Here is a 15,884-nt window from a genome sequence, read left to right as displayed (position 1 = left end):
TCCTTAGCGCTGCTGACGAGGTGGGAGAGGATCCTGCCACCGCTGCTGCACTCACAGCCATCAGCTGGCTTGTGACTAAGCAGAGTTCCCCCTTTGGGAGTGCACTGACCACCAGGGGCAGCTCCTGCATCAAGCGTCTGCCCCCTGGTGGTCAATGTGCGTCATAGTGACCGGTTGTTCCGCTGTTAGGGTCAATTTGCATATTACCCTTTTATTATATAAAAATAGATGTTGTAAATAAGGCTAACTATATCAATATTTGAAATATAATCTATTTATTTTTAAGTATGCCACTTTAAAACTATATAATTAAAACTCAAGTAAGGAAAAAAACTGTCCTGGGAAAGATATTATATAAAGGTTTGTTTTAGTGTAAATTCTTTTAATATTCTTCCCCTCTCTATCTCTCCCTCTCTCTTCCACTCACCTTTCCTCCAACCCTCTCTGTTGGAATTTTTAACTAGATATATTATCCTGAATAGCTCAGAATAGCAAGTTGAATATATAGATAACACACATTAATTTCTCATAAACTTTATTTATTCTTGCATTAGAAACCTAAAAATACTGAGCACATTCAGCATTTATATGAAATTGAAATATCTTGCCGCTTCAAACAATAGCAAGTAACTTCACTGCTGCCAATGATAACCATCTTTCAAGAAGAAACGGATTCACTTGTGTCCTTGCCTTTTTCAACAGGTGCTCTGCTGCTTTCTTAAGAGTTTTGAATTCATCATCCAGGCCCTCAAACACCTATTTATAATTCACAGTACATTGATTTCATCTGCTGAATTCATGCCACACATCTCTCAAAAGGAAAAGGAGATTCTAATGTGTATACTTTCTTTTATTACTTTCTATGAAAAATGCCTCCTCTAACACTACATCACAGATTTTTTTTCCCTTAGTAGCCATTTATAACTTCTTTGTTTGAGTCAAAACTACAAAAACAAAACAAAACAAAATAAAGAAACTTTTTTCAGTCACATTGATTTCATAAAATTGTTAAGTGATCAAAGTGGCTTAATAGCAGCTAATCATGAGGAACTTCTTAGAAAAAAGCATTATTTGAGATAAATCTGAAAAAGTTTATACTCTTGATGGTGACAATCAATTCAGTGCCATTAAATCCACTAAACTATCCATAGTTTTGTCATATCTTTTCCCCACTAGATAATTCCTGTCTAGTTTTATTTTTTCACCATTAAATATAGATTGATGCATAGCTCATGTGTAAACAAGATATTATTGTCATAGCTCACTACTGGTTGCCAAGAAACATTGTATAACAAATAAAACAACAAAGAAAGTGAATTGCCAAAAGCCAGGCCAAATTTTAAATTATTATGTAGGATTTTAGAGGGATAAGCTAAAAATCACTTATATAATTGTGTTGCTCACAGAAGATGGAACTTCCTCTTCATGTATGTGTGCGGCCTTTTTGCAGAATCTGCCATCAATGTGAATCTATTCTTTGAACCTGGACTTGGCCATGTGACTTGCCCTGACCAATGAGACATTAATAAAAATGGCTTATAAAATGTTTTCATATTGGGGCCAGCTCTTTCTTAGATCTCTGAGACCATGCCAAGCTAGCTGGTTGCATAATGACAGATTTGAGGCCCAGTAACTCAGAACACAGGCTGCCTACTACCAGGTATATGAGGGGGACCATCCTTGAAAACCAGCTACCATTTGATCTGCCAGCTGGTTGGAGATCTGAAAAGCTGAGTCAGACTAGAAGAACCACCTAGATAACCCATACAATAGTGGGATATATAAGTAGTCATTGTTTTAAGACATTGAATTCTGGGATGCTTTATTATGAAATTAAAGCTAATTGATACAAACTAAACTCTCAACTTCTAGACTAGGGTTTAAAAACATGTATATAGCCCTAACCGGTTTGGCTCAGCGCATAGAGCGTCGGCCTGTGGACTGAAGGGTCCTGGGTTCGATTCCGGTCAAGAGCATGTACCTTGGTTGCGGGCACATCCCCAGTGGGGGGTGTGCAGGAGGCAGCTGATCGATGTTTCTCTCTCATGGATGTTTCTGACTCTCTATCTCTCTCGCTCTCCCTTCCTCTCTGTAAAAAATCAATAAAATATATTTTAAAAAAAAAACAAAAACATGTATATATAATTAACTTTAAATTGACATTTAATACAGAAGTGGCTCTGATCAGGGAATAGTAATCTTGTTATCCCCACCCCCACTCACCTACTGAGAACTTACTTGGCAGTAATCCAATATTGGGACATTAATTCATATCTGAATTACTATTGCCCTAAAGTCCACCTAACATCCCTATAAATTGCTCTATCCAATGACAGATGCTTCAGTTTCCCAGACCCCTTTCTATCTTCTCTCCATTCTTAATCAGACTCACTAACTATAACAATTATAGATCCCTCCATACATTTCTTAGTGAAGTTTAAGTTTTATAATAAACATTGGCCCTAGCTCTCTTCCACATGGACACGATCCAGAAGTTTTTGTTGTGTTTTTTTTTTTTTTTCAAACAGAACTCTTATCAGATCTACTGTCATGATCTACTGGGGCAGTCACCCAAGCCTGCACAGAGTTCTCTTTTCCTTTTTTAGATACCATATATAGTATTTGTCTTTCTCTGTTTGACTTATTTTACTTCCCCTAATGCCCTCTAGGTACCATGTTGTCACAAACGGCAAAATTTCATTCTTTATTAAATGACTGAATAATACAATATATTTATCCATTTATCCATCAAAGTACACTTAGGTTGTTTCCACTTCTTGGCTATAGTAAGTAAGGGTGTCTTAATCAAGCTGTATTTGAGATAAAAACTATGTGTATATACACAGTGAGGCAAAAATAGGTTAAAAGTAATGCAATAATTAATTTTTTGGGTACTCACAAATGTAAACCTACTTTTGCCCCACTCTGCACACAACACATTGGTGTGTTTTTTTAAGTTGTTTTTTTTTAACTGTCATAAAATATACCCTTGTGTTTTTTAAAGGTAGAAATACCTAAGTTTACTCCAAAAGTGGGAATTGCTGGATGAAAGAATATGTACTTTTCCAACATTTCAAAATATTGCAAAATGGCTCTCTCTAAAGTGGTCGTACAAAATTGTAAAAAAGTATATGAACATTCCAGTTTCTCCACATTATCAAACTTTTTAAAAATTTGTGAAATTCATAAATAGAAAATACCATCACATTGTTTGATTAGGAAATTTTCAATGAATTGTGAACTAATATACTTTAATATAAATATGTTTTCTGGGAATTGCATTTTATCATGACTTACCCATACTTCTATTAGTCTTTGTAGTGGTATATTTTAAAATTTAATTGCCATTCTTTTTGACTTTAGGAAATACAAATATCTTCTGTTAGTCTTCATTTGTTTTGGCTTTTAAATTCCTTTATATCTTCTGTTAGAAATGTTTTTAATTTCAACTGTATTATTTTTTGTCTACTTTTTAAAATATGTTACTATTCTGAGTTTATAAAAATATTCTATAATTTCTTTGATGTTAAAAGTTATATTTACAATCAATGTACTTAGAACTTACTTTTGAGTATAGTATGAGCTAGAGATAGAATTTTGTTTTATCTCTTGCATACAAAATGTACTAGCATAGTCTGGTAAAGGCAGTTCATTATTATTTAACTGATTTGAATTAGCAATGTGGCAATGCATAACAAATTCACCTGCAATATATGTACATATGGATCTGCTTCTGAGCCCCCTGTTCTAATATTCTTTTGGTAATATCATATTGCTTTAAATTTTATAGCTTTTTAATAAGTTAAGTGTTTGTCAAGGAGACACTACAAGTGTAGGTTTCTTTAAAACTGCCTTAGCCATTGTTGGAATTGTGCTCTTCCATGAGACTTTTAGTATCAGCATGAAGTTTTAGTTTTAGTATGGAGTTCTGTGAAAAAGTCCTTTTGGCATTTGGAATTGCATTAAACTTACAGAAAATTTGGGACAAATTTCCATAGGTGTGGAAATGGAGTTTTCTCATAATGAAACTATTTTATTACTTTATTTAAGGTCATTTTTATGTCCACTAACATTTTGTAATTTTCTCCATTAAGGTCTTCAGCATCCTCTGTTTTTCTTCCTAGTTCAAGAGTAGCTTCATTTAATTATATACCTTAATTGTTTATTGAATGCAGGGACACCAATTGAGCTTATTTGAAACAATGTTTGGTTAAAATAAACAAACAAACAAAAAACAACTATGCTTAGGTTGGCTAAAAATAACATCAGAATAAGTCCTACAGCATAAAGATATTGCTTTGTAAATCTGAAACATATACTGAGTCACAATGTAAAATACAAAATTTATTTCAAACTGATTGCAGTCAAGTTTGAAGCAATTATTTCATGTCTTTATTTGTGAGAATATGTAGATATACTGTTGCTGACTTTTTATGTCTAAAACAATCTTTATTTCTCTTCATTTTGGATAGAGTTTAGTCAATTATAGAATTATATGTTTTCTTAGAAGTGTGTAAATATTACCAATGTTACTGATGAGAAGTTTGCTTAAAACCATTTGTCCATCTGATCTCTCTAGTCCTTCTGGGAGCATCTTAAGTCTTTCCCTTTTTTTATGTTTAACTGAAGTTTTACTTTGATAGCTGACTTAATCTTCTTAGCACTCAGAGTGCATTTTCAATCTTAGCATCTATTTGTTTCTTCATTTCTAGTAAACTCCATCATTATCTCTTTGAATGCTGCTTTTCTTCCCTTTCTGGCATTAGTCAATATCTACCAGCTATAAGCGTATTGAACCTACTACTTCCAAGTTTCACAACTGCGCTCATGTTTGTTTTGTTACCATTTTTCTCTAATTTGTGGATTAATTCCTCATTAATTAATTTACATCCCATTTATTCATTTTCACACCCACTACTCCAGCATAAACTTTATTCTACCAATGGGGATTTCTTTTTAATTGTTATTATAATGTTATATTTTTCATTTCCAAGATTTTTATTTGTTTCCATTTTAATGATTTCTTACTCAATGGTGATGGTTGCACAATATTGTGAATGTAATTAATGGCACTGAATTGTACAATTAAAAATAGTTAAATGGGAAATTTTATGTTACATATACAAACATACATACGTATTTACCTAATTTTAAAAGCTAATTATGCTCAGTGAAACAAGCCAGTCAGAGAAAAAAAATACCATATGATCTCACTTATATGTGGATCAAATGAATAAAATAAACTGATGAACAAATAGAACCAGAAGCATGGATACATGGAACAGAATGACAGCTGTCAGTGTGGGGGACCACGTGAAAGAAGGTGAGGAGATTAGCTAAAGAACATATATACATAGCCCATGGATACAGATAATAGTGAGGTGATAGTCAAAGGGAAGTGGGAATGGGAGATGGGTGGAGGTGGGCAAAGGGGGAGATGGGGACAACTGTAATAGTGTCAACAATAAAAATAAAGTTAAAAAATAAGAACTAATCATGTAATATTACATAATATTCAATAATATTCAATATTACTATTGAACTGTACACTTTTAACAGGTGAATTTTATGGTGTGTAAATTATATATCAACTAGAGTCCTGGTGCATGAAATTCGTGCATGGGGGGGTCCCCCTCAGCCTGGCCTGCACTCTCTCCAATCTGGGATCCCTCTCTCAATCCAGAACCACTGGCTCCTAAGCTCTCACCTGCCTGCCTGCCTGATGCCCCTAACTGCTCCCTGCCGGCCTGATGACCTTAACTGCTCTCCCCTCCTGACCCGATCCCCCTAACTGCCTAACTCCTCTCGCCTGCCAGCCTGATCCCCCTAAGTGCTCTCCCCTCCTTGTCTGATCCCCCTAAACTGCCTATCTGCTCTCGGCTCCTGGCCTAAACCCCCTAACTGCCTATCTGCTCTCTGTTCCTCTCTGCGCCTTCAGACCACAGCACAGGAGTGCTGACAGCTCTCTGCCGAGGCCCTGCCCCTGTACTGATGCCCCCCCATCTGGGCCAGGTGGCGCTGTGGGCCTGTGTGCAAATCTGCCGGGGGGGGGGGCTCCCCCATCCTGACACCCCACTCTGGGCCCGGTGGAGCAGCAGGCCTGCACATGCCTTCGTTGGGAGCAGCCTCCGCCTCTGAGGCAGTGTGACGTTAGTGCTCAGCAGGCCTACACACACTCCACTGGGGGCGGAAGTGCCTGCCCACCAGCTTCTGCCTACACGTGCCTCTGTCAGGAGCGGCCTATGCCTCAGAGGCAGCGTGATGTTAGTGCTGGACAGGCCTGCCTGAGCCTGTGCTGGCGGCAGAAATCCCTGCCCCCGTCCCCGCCCACTAGCTCCTGTGTGCGTGCAGCCTGTTGACGGGTCGTGACTGGGACACCGTTAGGACCAATTAGCCTATTACCTCTTTATATATATATAGATAAAGCTCATGTTGGCAGACCAAATTCTAGATATTGGATTCTTCCATAGGACTCCAGCTTCATGTAACACGAATTAATGCTATATACACCCATGTTTTAATCATACCAAATGATATGCGACTCCTTGTCTACCTTGTGCTTTTTCAAATCTTTATAAAAAAAAATCCCTTAACCTAGCAGTTTGCAATCTTTTTGATCTGAGGTGTTTTTCACTCTTAAAAATTATCAAGGACTCCAGAGATATGATGAATATTTGAGTTAGGTTATTTACTATAGTAAATTCTATAGCTATCCTACCTAATAATAGACAAACATGGTAATTAACTGTAACTTCGCTACCCTTCCCATTGGCTAATCAGGGCGATATGCAAATTAACTGCCAACCAAGATGGCGGCCAGCAGCCAGGCAGCTGAAGCGAACAGGAGGCTTGCTTGCTCCAGTGATGGAGGAAGCCAACGTTCCCCGCCGGCCACTGCCGGCCTCTGAGCTGCACTCTAAGAAACAATGTTGCAATTATAGAAGCTAAACAAGCTCCAGATACCTGCTTTCAGCTAGCCGGGCCTCAGAGCTTAGAGTGGCAGTGATGGCAACAATGTTTCAATTATAGAAGCTAAACAAACCCAGATACCTGATTTCAGCCAGCCACAGCCTCAGAGCTGGAGCCGGCCCTCAGAGCTGGAGCTGGCTCTCAGCTCAAGTGACAGCTATGGAAGGTAAATAAATCCCAGAATAAAAAAACAAAACAAAACAAAACAAAAAAATAAACAAACAGAAAAAAAGGAGAGGCTGGGAGCTTCAGTTGCCTGCCAGCCTGAAAACGGCCCTCAGCCCCTCACCCAGACTGGGAAGGCACACCAGTGGGGACACCCACCCTGAAGGGGGTGTGACCAGCTGCAAACAGCCATCATCCCCTCATCCAGGCTGGCCAGGCACCCAAGCGGGAACCCCACCCTGATCCGGGACACCTTTCAGGGCCCCCACCTGTGCACCAGGCCTCTATCCTATATAGTAAAAGGGTAATATGCAAACTGACCCTAACAGCAGAAAGACTGGGAATTACTGGTCACTATGACACACACTGACCACCAGGGGGCAGACGCTCAATGCAGGTGCTGCCCTCTGGTGGTCAGGGCGCTCTCACATGGGAGGAGCTCTGCTCAGCCACAAGCCAGGCTGATGGCTGCCAGTACAGCGGTAGTGGTGGGAGCCTCTCCTGCCTCCTCAGCAGCACTAACGATGTCTGACTGCAGTTTAGGCCTGCTTCCCGCTGGCAAGTGGACATCCCCCGAGGGCTGCCGGGCTGCCAGAGGGATGTCTGATTGCCATCTTAGGCCCAATCCTCCGGGGAGCGGGCCTAAGTCAGCAGGTGGTCATCCCCTGAGGGGTCCCAGACTGCGAGAGGGCACAGGCCGGGCTGAGGGACCCCCCTTCCCCCCCCCCCCCCGAGTGCACAAATTTTTGTGCACCGGGCCTCTAGTCCTATATGATAAAAGGCTAATATGCAAATTGACTGAACAGCAGAACAACCATTTGCTATGATACACACTGACCACCAGGGAGCAGATGCTCAACGCAGGAGCTCTCAAGGCTGGTGAGTGCAGCATCAGTGGTGGGAGCCTCTCCCACCTCTGCGGCAGCATGGAGGATGTCCGACTGACACTTAGGCATGCTCCCCATGTCATTAGTGGGACATCCCCTGTGGGCTTCCAGACTACGAGAGGGTGCAGCTGGGCCGAGAGACCCCCCCCGAGGGCACGAATTTCATGCACCGGGCCTCTAGTTTACTATATGAGAAATTTAAGCTAACAATTTTGTTTTTAAGGTAAATTAATTTATTTTAAAATACAAAAATGAATTACTTGCATATTAATATAAATAACATCTAAGTAAGTAGCTATATTTTTTAAATAAAAATAAAATATTTTCTTACAATTTTATAAATCTGTTTAAAGTCTGGATTACTAGAAGATAGCTTAATTCTCACATCTACTTCCTCATCCTATCTTCTGTGGTGTTTTAGTTGACATTATGTGAAGAAAATACAGCTTCACACAGCCATGCAATTGAAAAGGGATATTATTTCATACTACCCAACATATGACAAGTGGTCATTACTTGAAGGTTAGCTTTAATGTGGTATCAGAAAACACCATGATGAACTTCTTATGTTCTATTACATTAACATTCATTGGTTTATCTTGAACTCTGAATGGATCATTTACCCATGCATCATTTTATCATATTATTTGGAAAATATTTTTCTGAGTTATTTATATCTGTCAGATGATGACACATCACATTATACAATACCCCAAAATTCACATTAGTCATGTTACCACTCCTCTCATCAGAAAAGCCTTTAAATATTGGGAAGATATCAAGTCTATTGTAGTGAATACAAGTCTTACACAGTTTTAATTTTACCTCAAAGCTTGATTTTTAATATTTGCAACAAACACCGTAACATATTTCTTTGTAGTGACAGACTCATTGTGCCAATTATCTAGAAAATGTCTGTCACACACCTAGGTTTGAATAACTATAGTTTGTCTATTCCTCATTCTTTCAAGTGAAAAATAACATTCCTTAAAAGAAGCTGGAATTCAAATAATCACACAAATACAGGGTTTCCTTCAGGTAAATGAAACCATGAATGCATACCATACTTCAGGGTGCATAAAAAGTGTATTATGTGCATTTTACTACACAGAGTGTTTAAAAGATGTGTACTGAAGTATCAGAATATAATAAAATTAATTTTTTACTCTTTCTTCAAAAATGTTAAGGGAAATTGTCTTTTTTTTTTACTACTATTAAGTGGCAGTGAAAATTACAATTGCTATTAATACAGTTTGGTGCCACTGTTTTTTGATTTGGTTTTGAATCCTCACCTGAGGACAAGCTTAGAGAGAGAGAGAGATATTGGCCTCCCTCTGCACGTGCCCTGAGCGGGTATTGAACCCGCAACCCAGGTATGGGCCCTGACCAGGAATCTAACCTGAGACCTCTGGTGCATAGGATGATTCTCCAACTAACTGAGCCACACCAGCAGAGCAGTGCCACTGTTTTGATTAGTCAAAGGTACTAGCAATTCATCCACCATTACTTCTGCACCATCAGCGCAGATGTCAACACAGTTTCAAAAGGCAAATATCTAGTATTACTATGAGACAGTTTTGATCTGTTAGACTCCTTGAACATGAATTGGGGATGCCCAGGAAACCACATGTCTAGAATTATTCCTCTTTCTAGCCTCTTTTTCACCTGACCCAATCAACTGACAGACACCTATTGATCTTTTAAATTTCCTCAACTCAGCTCAGTGGACTCCTCTCCCTTCCTCAGGAAGATTTTTAAATATTCTCTAGGCCTTTGGAATCTTGTGAATTCTATTAAATTTCAATGTTATTCATTTGTAGCTTTCCTCTTAAACTGTGGCCTCTGAAGTCTATGAACTTATATTCATTTTTACTTCCAGGTGCCTGACAAAATAAAAATTGGAGCACAACAAATGAATAAGTTCATTAATATATTATGGATATAATGTGAACACTTCCAACTCTGAATTGCATACGTCTAGGAAAATGGAAGACCAAAGCATATTATAATGTAAACTTCATATAGATATTCCCAAAGAATCAAATACATCTGAACTCTGTGACCAGTACTGCTATAGTTGTATTTTCACACACACACGCACACACAAACCGTCAAAATGGTATGTGCTAAAATAAACAAATTGGTGTGAAATTATCAATAACCTAGGGAATAAAAGAACAAGAATGTATATTTGTATAGTAAATATGTTTATAAAGTATATACTTGAACTCATTTGGAAAGGCTATATAGGATCTGAACAAACAAAATGGATTGTGAAGGATATTAAATGTTGAAAGAACAAATTGAGCAGTGGCAGATATAGCATGGGGTGTACAGTACAAAGTCTGATCTGAAATATCTATTTTTATATGAGTAAACATAGAATTAGATGCTGGAGCTCATATGTTAGCAGGTAAATGTATATTAATATATGTTGACATTTTTATTTGTTAGTCATAAGATAAAAATTATAAAATCACATATGTAATACCTTAATCAATAAAGAAATTAAAAAAAGAAAATCATTGTTGGCAAAAGTAAGGAAAATAGGTTTTTACAGATAATTGATGAAAACATAAAATGATATGTCCTTTTTTGAGAGAAATTCAATCAGCTATAAAATAATAAAATAAATACTGACTTTGCAATTCTATTATTCCTATGATTTTATGCTAAAAATATCATATATGTGAATACACATACTTATATATGCAAATGTTTACTGTGCCATTGTAAATAATGATGAGATACCAGAAACAGCCTAAATGTTTATCAATAAGAAAATGGTTAAGTAAATTACTTTATCCTTAGTATAGAATTAGGAACAGGCTTTCAAAAGAATAAGATGCAGCCTATGTACTGAAATGAAAGCTTTTCAAGATATATTATAGGTGGGAAAAAAGCAACCGAATAATGCATATAGGATCATTCTATTTTTTGTAACTACCAACAACACTCACACACATGCATAATAAATTCTAGAGGCATAACAATCTTCAATTATGAGTAAATAAATTGAATCAATGTTGTATGTAGAAGCAGAATGATCATTTTTAAGCCCATATAACTTGAAGCCTTTATAATAAATACGTATAGTATTTAATATTTAAAATGTAACAAAAGTGATTGATCTCAGTATAGTGAAAGTGGAAAAGTGGGGAATATATAGAAATCACATAAAGATAGAAAAAAGAGAGATGCTGTATGAGGAATATGAAGATAGTCCTTGTAAAAGCTGGATGATAGGAAAAAGGTTTCTCTAAATTATAAATGGATAATCTACACAATATTATGCTTGAATAAAGATTTAAAGTATTTTTAAATAATAAAGTCTTTCTTTTAATAACATTTTTTATCAAGACTGTACATTTATGTATATATACTATATATTAAAAGATTTATTTGAGAAAACAAATTCACTGAAATAATTAAGACTATATTCTTTAAAAAAGAAGATATTCTTAAAGATATACTTTTATCCAGTGAAATAAAATTAGTAAGATTTATACTGAAAATCATTTTCCATGAATTTTAATCTACTTACTAGTATTTATAAGAAATATTATGAGGGAATATATTGAAAGTTCCATGATTAGAGGCAAATAATCATAATGTATATGCTGTCAAGCATGTCAAACTCAAAGGCTAATACAGGCCAAATAAATGAGGCATGCAGCCTGCAGGCTTCGAGTTTAACATGCTTGCTGTACATGCTAGCAGTTAATTATTTCTTTGACTTTTGGTGGGTTGGATAATTTAGTTGCATTAATTCTTGAATATAAACTTTAGGAAAATGTTATTCCTCCATGGAATTACCACTCTAATTTCTCTACTGATCCAAAGGATACTCATTTCCATCAAAGTATTTTAAAATAAATTCTTGTACTTACTTTCAACAATGACTTGTCTGTCTTCCCAGTTATCTTTAATAAGCTGTATATTTCCAAAGTGTGCATCACTGTAAAAAATTCGGTTGGTACCTCTTCTTTGTTGATTATAGTCAAAAGCCAAGGCTATGACATTCTTGAAATAATGTGGGTTCTCATATGGCCTTATTGGTGAGTTTAAATTGGCTTCATCAGAAAGATGTATGCTTTTTAATATCGTTCTCCCTGAATACAGCAAATAGCCTTCATGCCTTCGGCAAGTAACTCCATCCTCTGCCAAAGAACCATGGGCACAAGCACAAGTTCTCCGGGAATTTCCTCTATAAAGACAAAGTTGCTGGCATCCACCATTGTCCTTGGCACAAACATTGGTCCCTAAGGATTGAAAAGGGATAACACAGACACACACATATTTATATCTTTCTTTTGTTTTCCAAATATATTTTCCTAATATAAATATTAAAAAATTAATATTGAATATTTTGTATTTATTCTTAATTTTAAAATGGCCATCAAAAACCAAATACTATAAAGTACTGAGTTTTTAAATCACACAATCTTAAAAACCCTGATTTTCTTATTTCAAAGATCACATTCTTCTACTTCCCTCACCATCCAAATAAAAGCACTTAGAATTTCCCTTAATCTGCTAGTTACGTGTATAACTCTTTTTTGAAACTTAATACTGAAAATATAATAAGTTATATGTACTGTAATCTTTGGCATAAGTAGCAGATTCACTAAAAACATAAAGTGAATTTACAAAAAAAATCATGCACTACTCAATTCTCTGTATCTACAAAGTACATAAAGTATCAAAGGAATTTATGGCTCCAATGTGCCTAACATCTTAAGAATATTGGGAATAAGTTTTTTACTCCAGTTTTGAGTGAAGATGTAATATGTTATTAAGATTTCTCCATCAGACTAATTCTCTGTGAATCCATCATCATCTTCAAAAGTATTATATCTTTCTTTGAATATCAAGAAAATGAAATGCAATTTATTTTAATGAACATAAACCAAATATTATTTTAATGGAGGTAATTTTTAAAAAAATATCCAAATCACTGTCATATCAGTTTCAAAATATACATTTTAAAGAAGTGATGACTTTGGAAATATTTCACACTAACAGCAAACTTCTGGAGCCATAATTACTTTATTTATTAAAATATAATAAAAACAAACATTTTACTCTCTAATATCCCAATTTGCTTTGTATTTTTTTCATTGACTATGTGTATCAAGTTTTTCTGTATTACTTAGCCCAAACTATACTGAAATCATACCAGGAATATAATCTGCCCATATACACAAACTGTCCTAAGCAAATATATCTATATATGAACTATTATACATTTATTTTATTAAGAAATAAGACACCCCACCTCCCCCCCTCAAAAAAAAAGGGCTGTGAGGTTTTGGACTCAAATATGAATTAATCCCTAACCTAAGTTTGATAAATGTTAAAAAGAAATGAGAGAAAGAAATAGCATAAAGTATATTTATTATACGAGAAGGCTAACCTTTCTCTCTTACTCGGTTAAAGATTTTAACCTCCTTCAGGTTGACTCCAAGCCCCGTTCTCATGGTTATGGTTTCTGTAGCATCATTTTTGTGGCCCCTCCTGATGGACCCGTTGGCATGTGCTCTGACGAGAAGATGAACATACATGATCAACGTTCTTTGATTCAAACCAAGTCAGTTATTTAAGCTCAAGATAACAGATATCCCAGCAAAAGGGAAAGAAATCAACTCTTCATCTGTGACATTGAAACGGGTGAGCCTAGAAGAGGAAGTGTGGCCGGCCTTTCCTGCGGAAATTACAAGGTTTTGTGAAATCCTTTCCCGACCTTGCTAAGGGATGGCTAATCCTACAAGGGTAAAGCAACTAACGGGCACTGAAATAACATTCTGAGTCTCAAAGGCTCATGAAAAAATAAATTACCTGTCAGACCAGTAGATGTAAGCCCCAAAGACGGCAACTGAAAACATATCCACATTGCTCCCTGCCAGCACCATCTCGCGATTCCCTCCAGTCTCAAGGTCGATTCTTTCTATTTTGTCTGTGCGGGCATCACACCAGTACAATTTATTTTCCTAAAGATCAATTGAAAAGTAACATTACAAGCTGTGTTTGATTGTTTTATTGAGGAAGTAAGACTGTCAGCTCAATGAGTACAGTGATCCTTACTCTTGTTTACTCACTGTTATACCTATGGCAGTAGATAACTAGAATCTTTTTAAAAATGAAAATTAGTGGTATTAAATATCTAATTTATGATGTATAGGTGAATACATCATAACTTTCCATTCTGTCCACTGCTAAATATAATAATTCTAATTCAAATTTTAAAAATTATCTTGTGAAACATCTTAAAATATTGACTTATACAAAAGCAGACCTTCTTATTTTAGCAAATTTGTAATGTGATATGTAATGTGGGAGAAAATAAAACACAGAAAAAAATCTATTCTAGAGCATGCTGTAATAAAACAGCATTGAAAAGTAGACTGTAGGAAATACAAGGTGTATAGTCAATGCTTTCTTTTACTCATTCATTCAACAAATATAATATGTGTAATACAATGCAGAAATTCATGCTTTCATATAAATAAGACCCATCCTTTCTAAATTATGTCAACTGAAGTTTTTATTCAACTGCTGGATAAAAGCACTGATTAAAGTTGAGAAAAATGTGGCAATTATTAATTCAGAAAAAGTGGGGTGTATTCTGTTTGATTGTTTTGAGAAAATAAGAGACTGCTAAAAGAGGATTAATCAAGATGGCAGTTAATGCACTCTAAATATTTAAGAAAGAAAATTCCACAGACCTCATAGTCAATGGAGATGCCATTAGGCCATGCGATTCCCATGCTTACGAGGACAACCTTCTCCGAGCCATCTAAGCGAGCCTTCCCAATGCACGGCATCTGTCCCCATTCAGTCCAGAACAAGTAGCTGAAATTAAATTGTTGATTTATAGTAATATGCAGATAAGCAAAAAAAGATATATTATTAATAACAGCAGTAACATTCATACTAACAAATAAAAAATAATACATCCTAGAAATCAATATACATGTGTGTTTGGTTGCAATAAAATATTTTTACTATAAAAAATATTTAAGCATTCATAGAATGTGTGGATGAATTCAAATCCTAACAAATGCCTTCAGCACATGCCACTCCCTATCTGAAATTCTCTTTTGCACCCAGCTTGCCTTGTGTGTTTTTTTATATCTCAAACATCATTTCCTTCAAGAAACCTTCAGTGTTCTCTCTGATTATTGCACCATGTAATCTGCTTCATGTCATAGATGAATGAGACTGGCAAATTAAAACTTGTATTTCTGTAGTGCTATTTTTTATTAATATTTTTGTCCCCCCAAACTGTCAGCTCAATGACTACAGTGATCTTTTCTCTTGTTTATTCACTGCTATTCCTATAGCAGTAGATAACTAGAATATTTTTTAAAATGAAAATTAGTGGTATTAAATATTTAATTTATGATTATATGTGATTATATCATGACTTTCAATTTTTTCCACTGCTAAATATAATTATCCTAGTTCAAATTTTAAAAATTATCTTGTTAAGCATCTTAAAATATTGATTTATACAAAAGCAGACATTCCTATTTTAGCAATTTTGTAATATAAAATGTAATGTGGAAGGAATGTGCAAGAAAATAAAATACAGAAAGAAAATCTAGAGCATGCTGTAATAAAACAGCATTGAAAAGTAAATTGTAGGAAAACAAAAGGCACATAATCGATGCTTTCTTTTACTCATTCATTCAACAACTAAAATATTTGTAATACAATACAAAAATTCATGCTTTCATATAAATAAGATCCATCCATTCTAAATTATGTCAAATGAAGTTTTTATTCAACTGCTAGATAAAAGCATTGATTAAAGTTGAGAAAACTATGGCAATTATTAATTCAGATAAAGTGGGATGTATT

General features: G+C 35.7%; 1 protein-coding gene across 1 annotated transcript in view; it reads right to left on the bottom strand.

Annotated features, from left to right (window-relative positions):
- LRP1B (LDL receptor related protein 1B) overlaps positions 1-15,884 on the bottom strand; it is a 1,324,618-nt gene that overhangs the window by 392,819 nt on the left and 915,915 nt on the right. The window contains exons 34-37 of the mRNA XM_023752441.1: positions 14,747-14,873; positions 13,860-14,011; positions 13,438-13,562; positions 11,912-12,283 (exon numbers count right to left, since the gene is read on the bottom strand). Coding sequence (XP_023608209.1) covers positions 11,912-12,283; positions 13,438-13,562; positions 13,860-14,011; positions 14,747-14,873 — 776 coding nt within the window. The remainder of the gene's footprint in view (positions 1-11,911; positions 12,284-13,437; positions 13,563-13,859; positions 14,012-14,746; positions 14,874-15,884) is intronic.

This window comes from Myotis lucifugus, unplaced genomic scaffold (genome assembly GCF_000147115.1).
Source record: "Myotis lucifugus unplaced genomic scaffold, Myoluc2.0 scaffold_32, whole genome shotgun sequence".
In the NCBI taxonomy this organism is placed as follows: domain Eukaryota; kingdom Metazoa; phylum Chordata; class Mammalia; order Chiroptera; family Vespertilionidae; genus Myotis; species Myotis lucifugus.
Note: the sequence above shows the minus strand (reverse complement) of the source record. Positions and strands in the feature narration are given on the sequence as shown.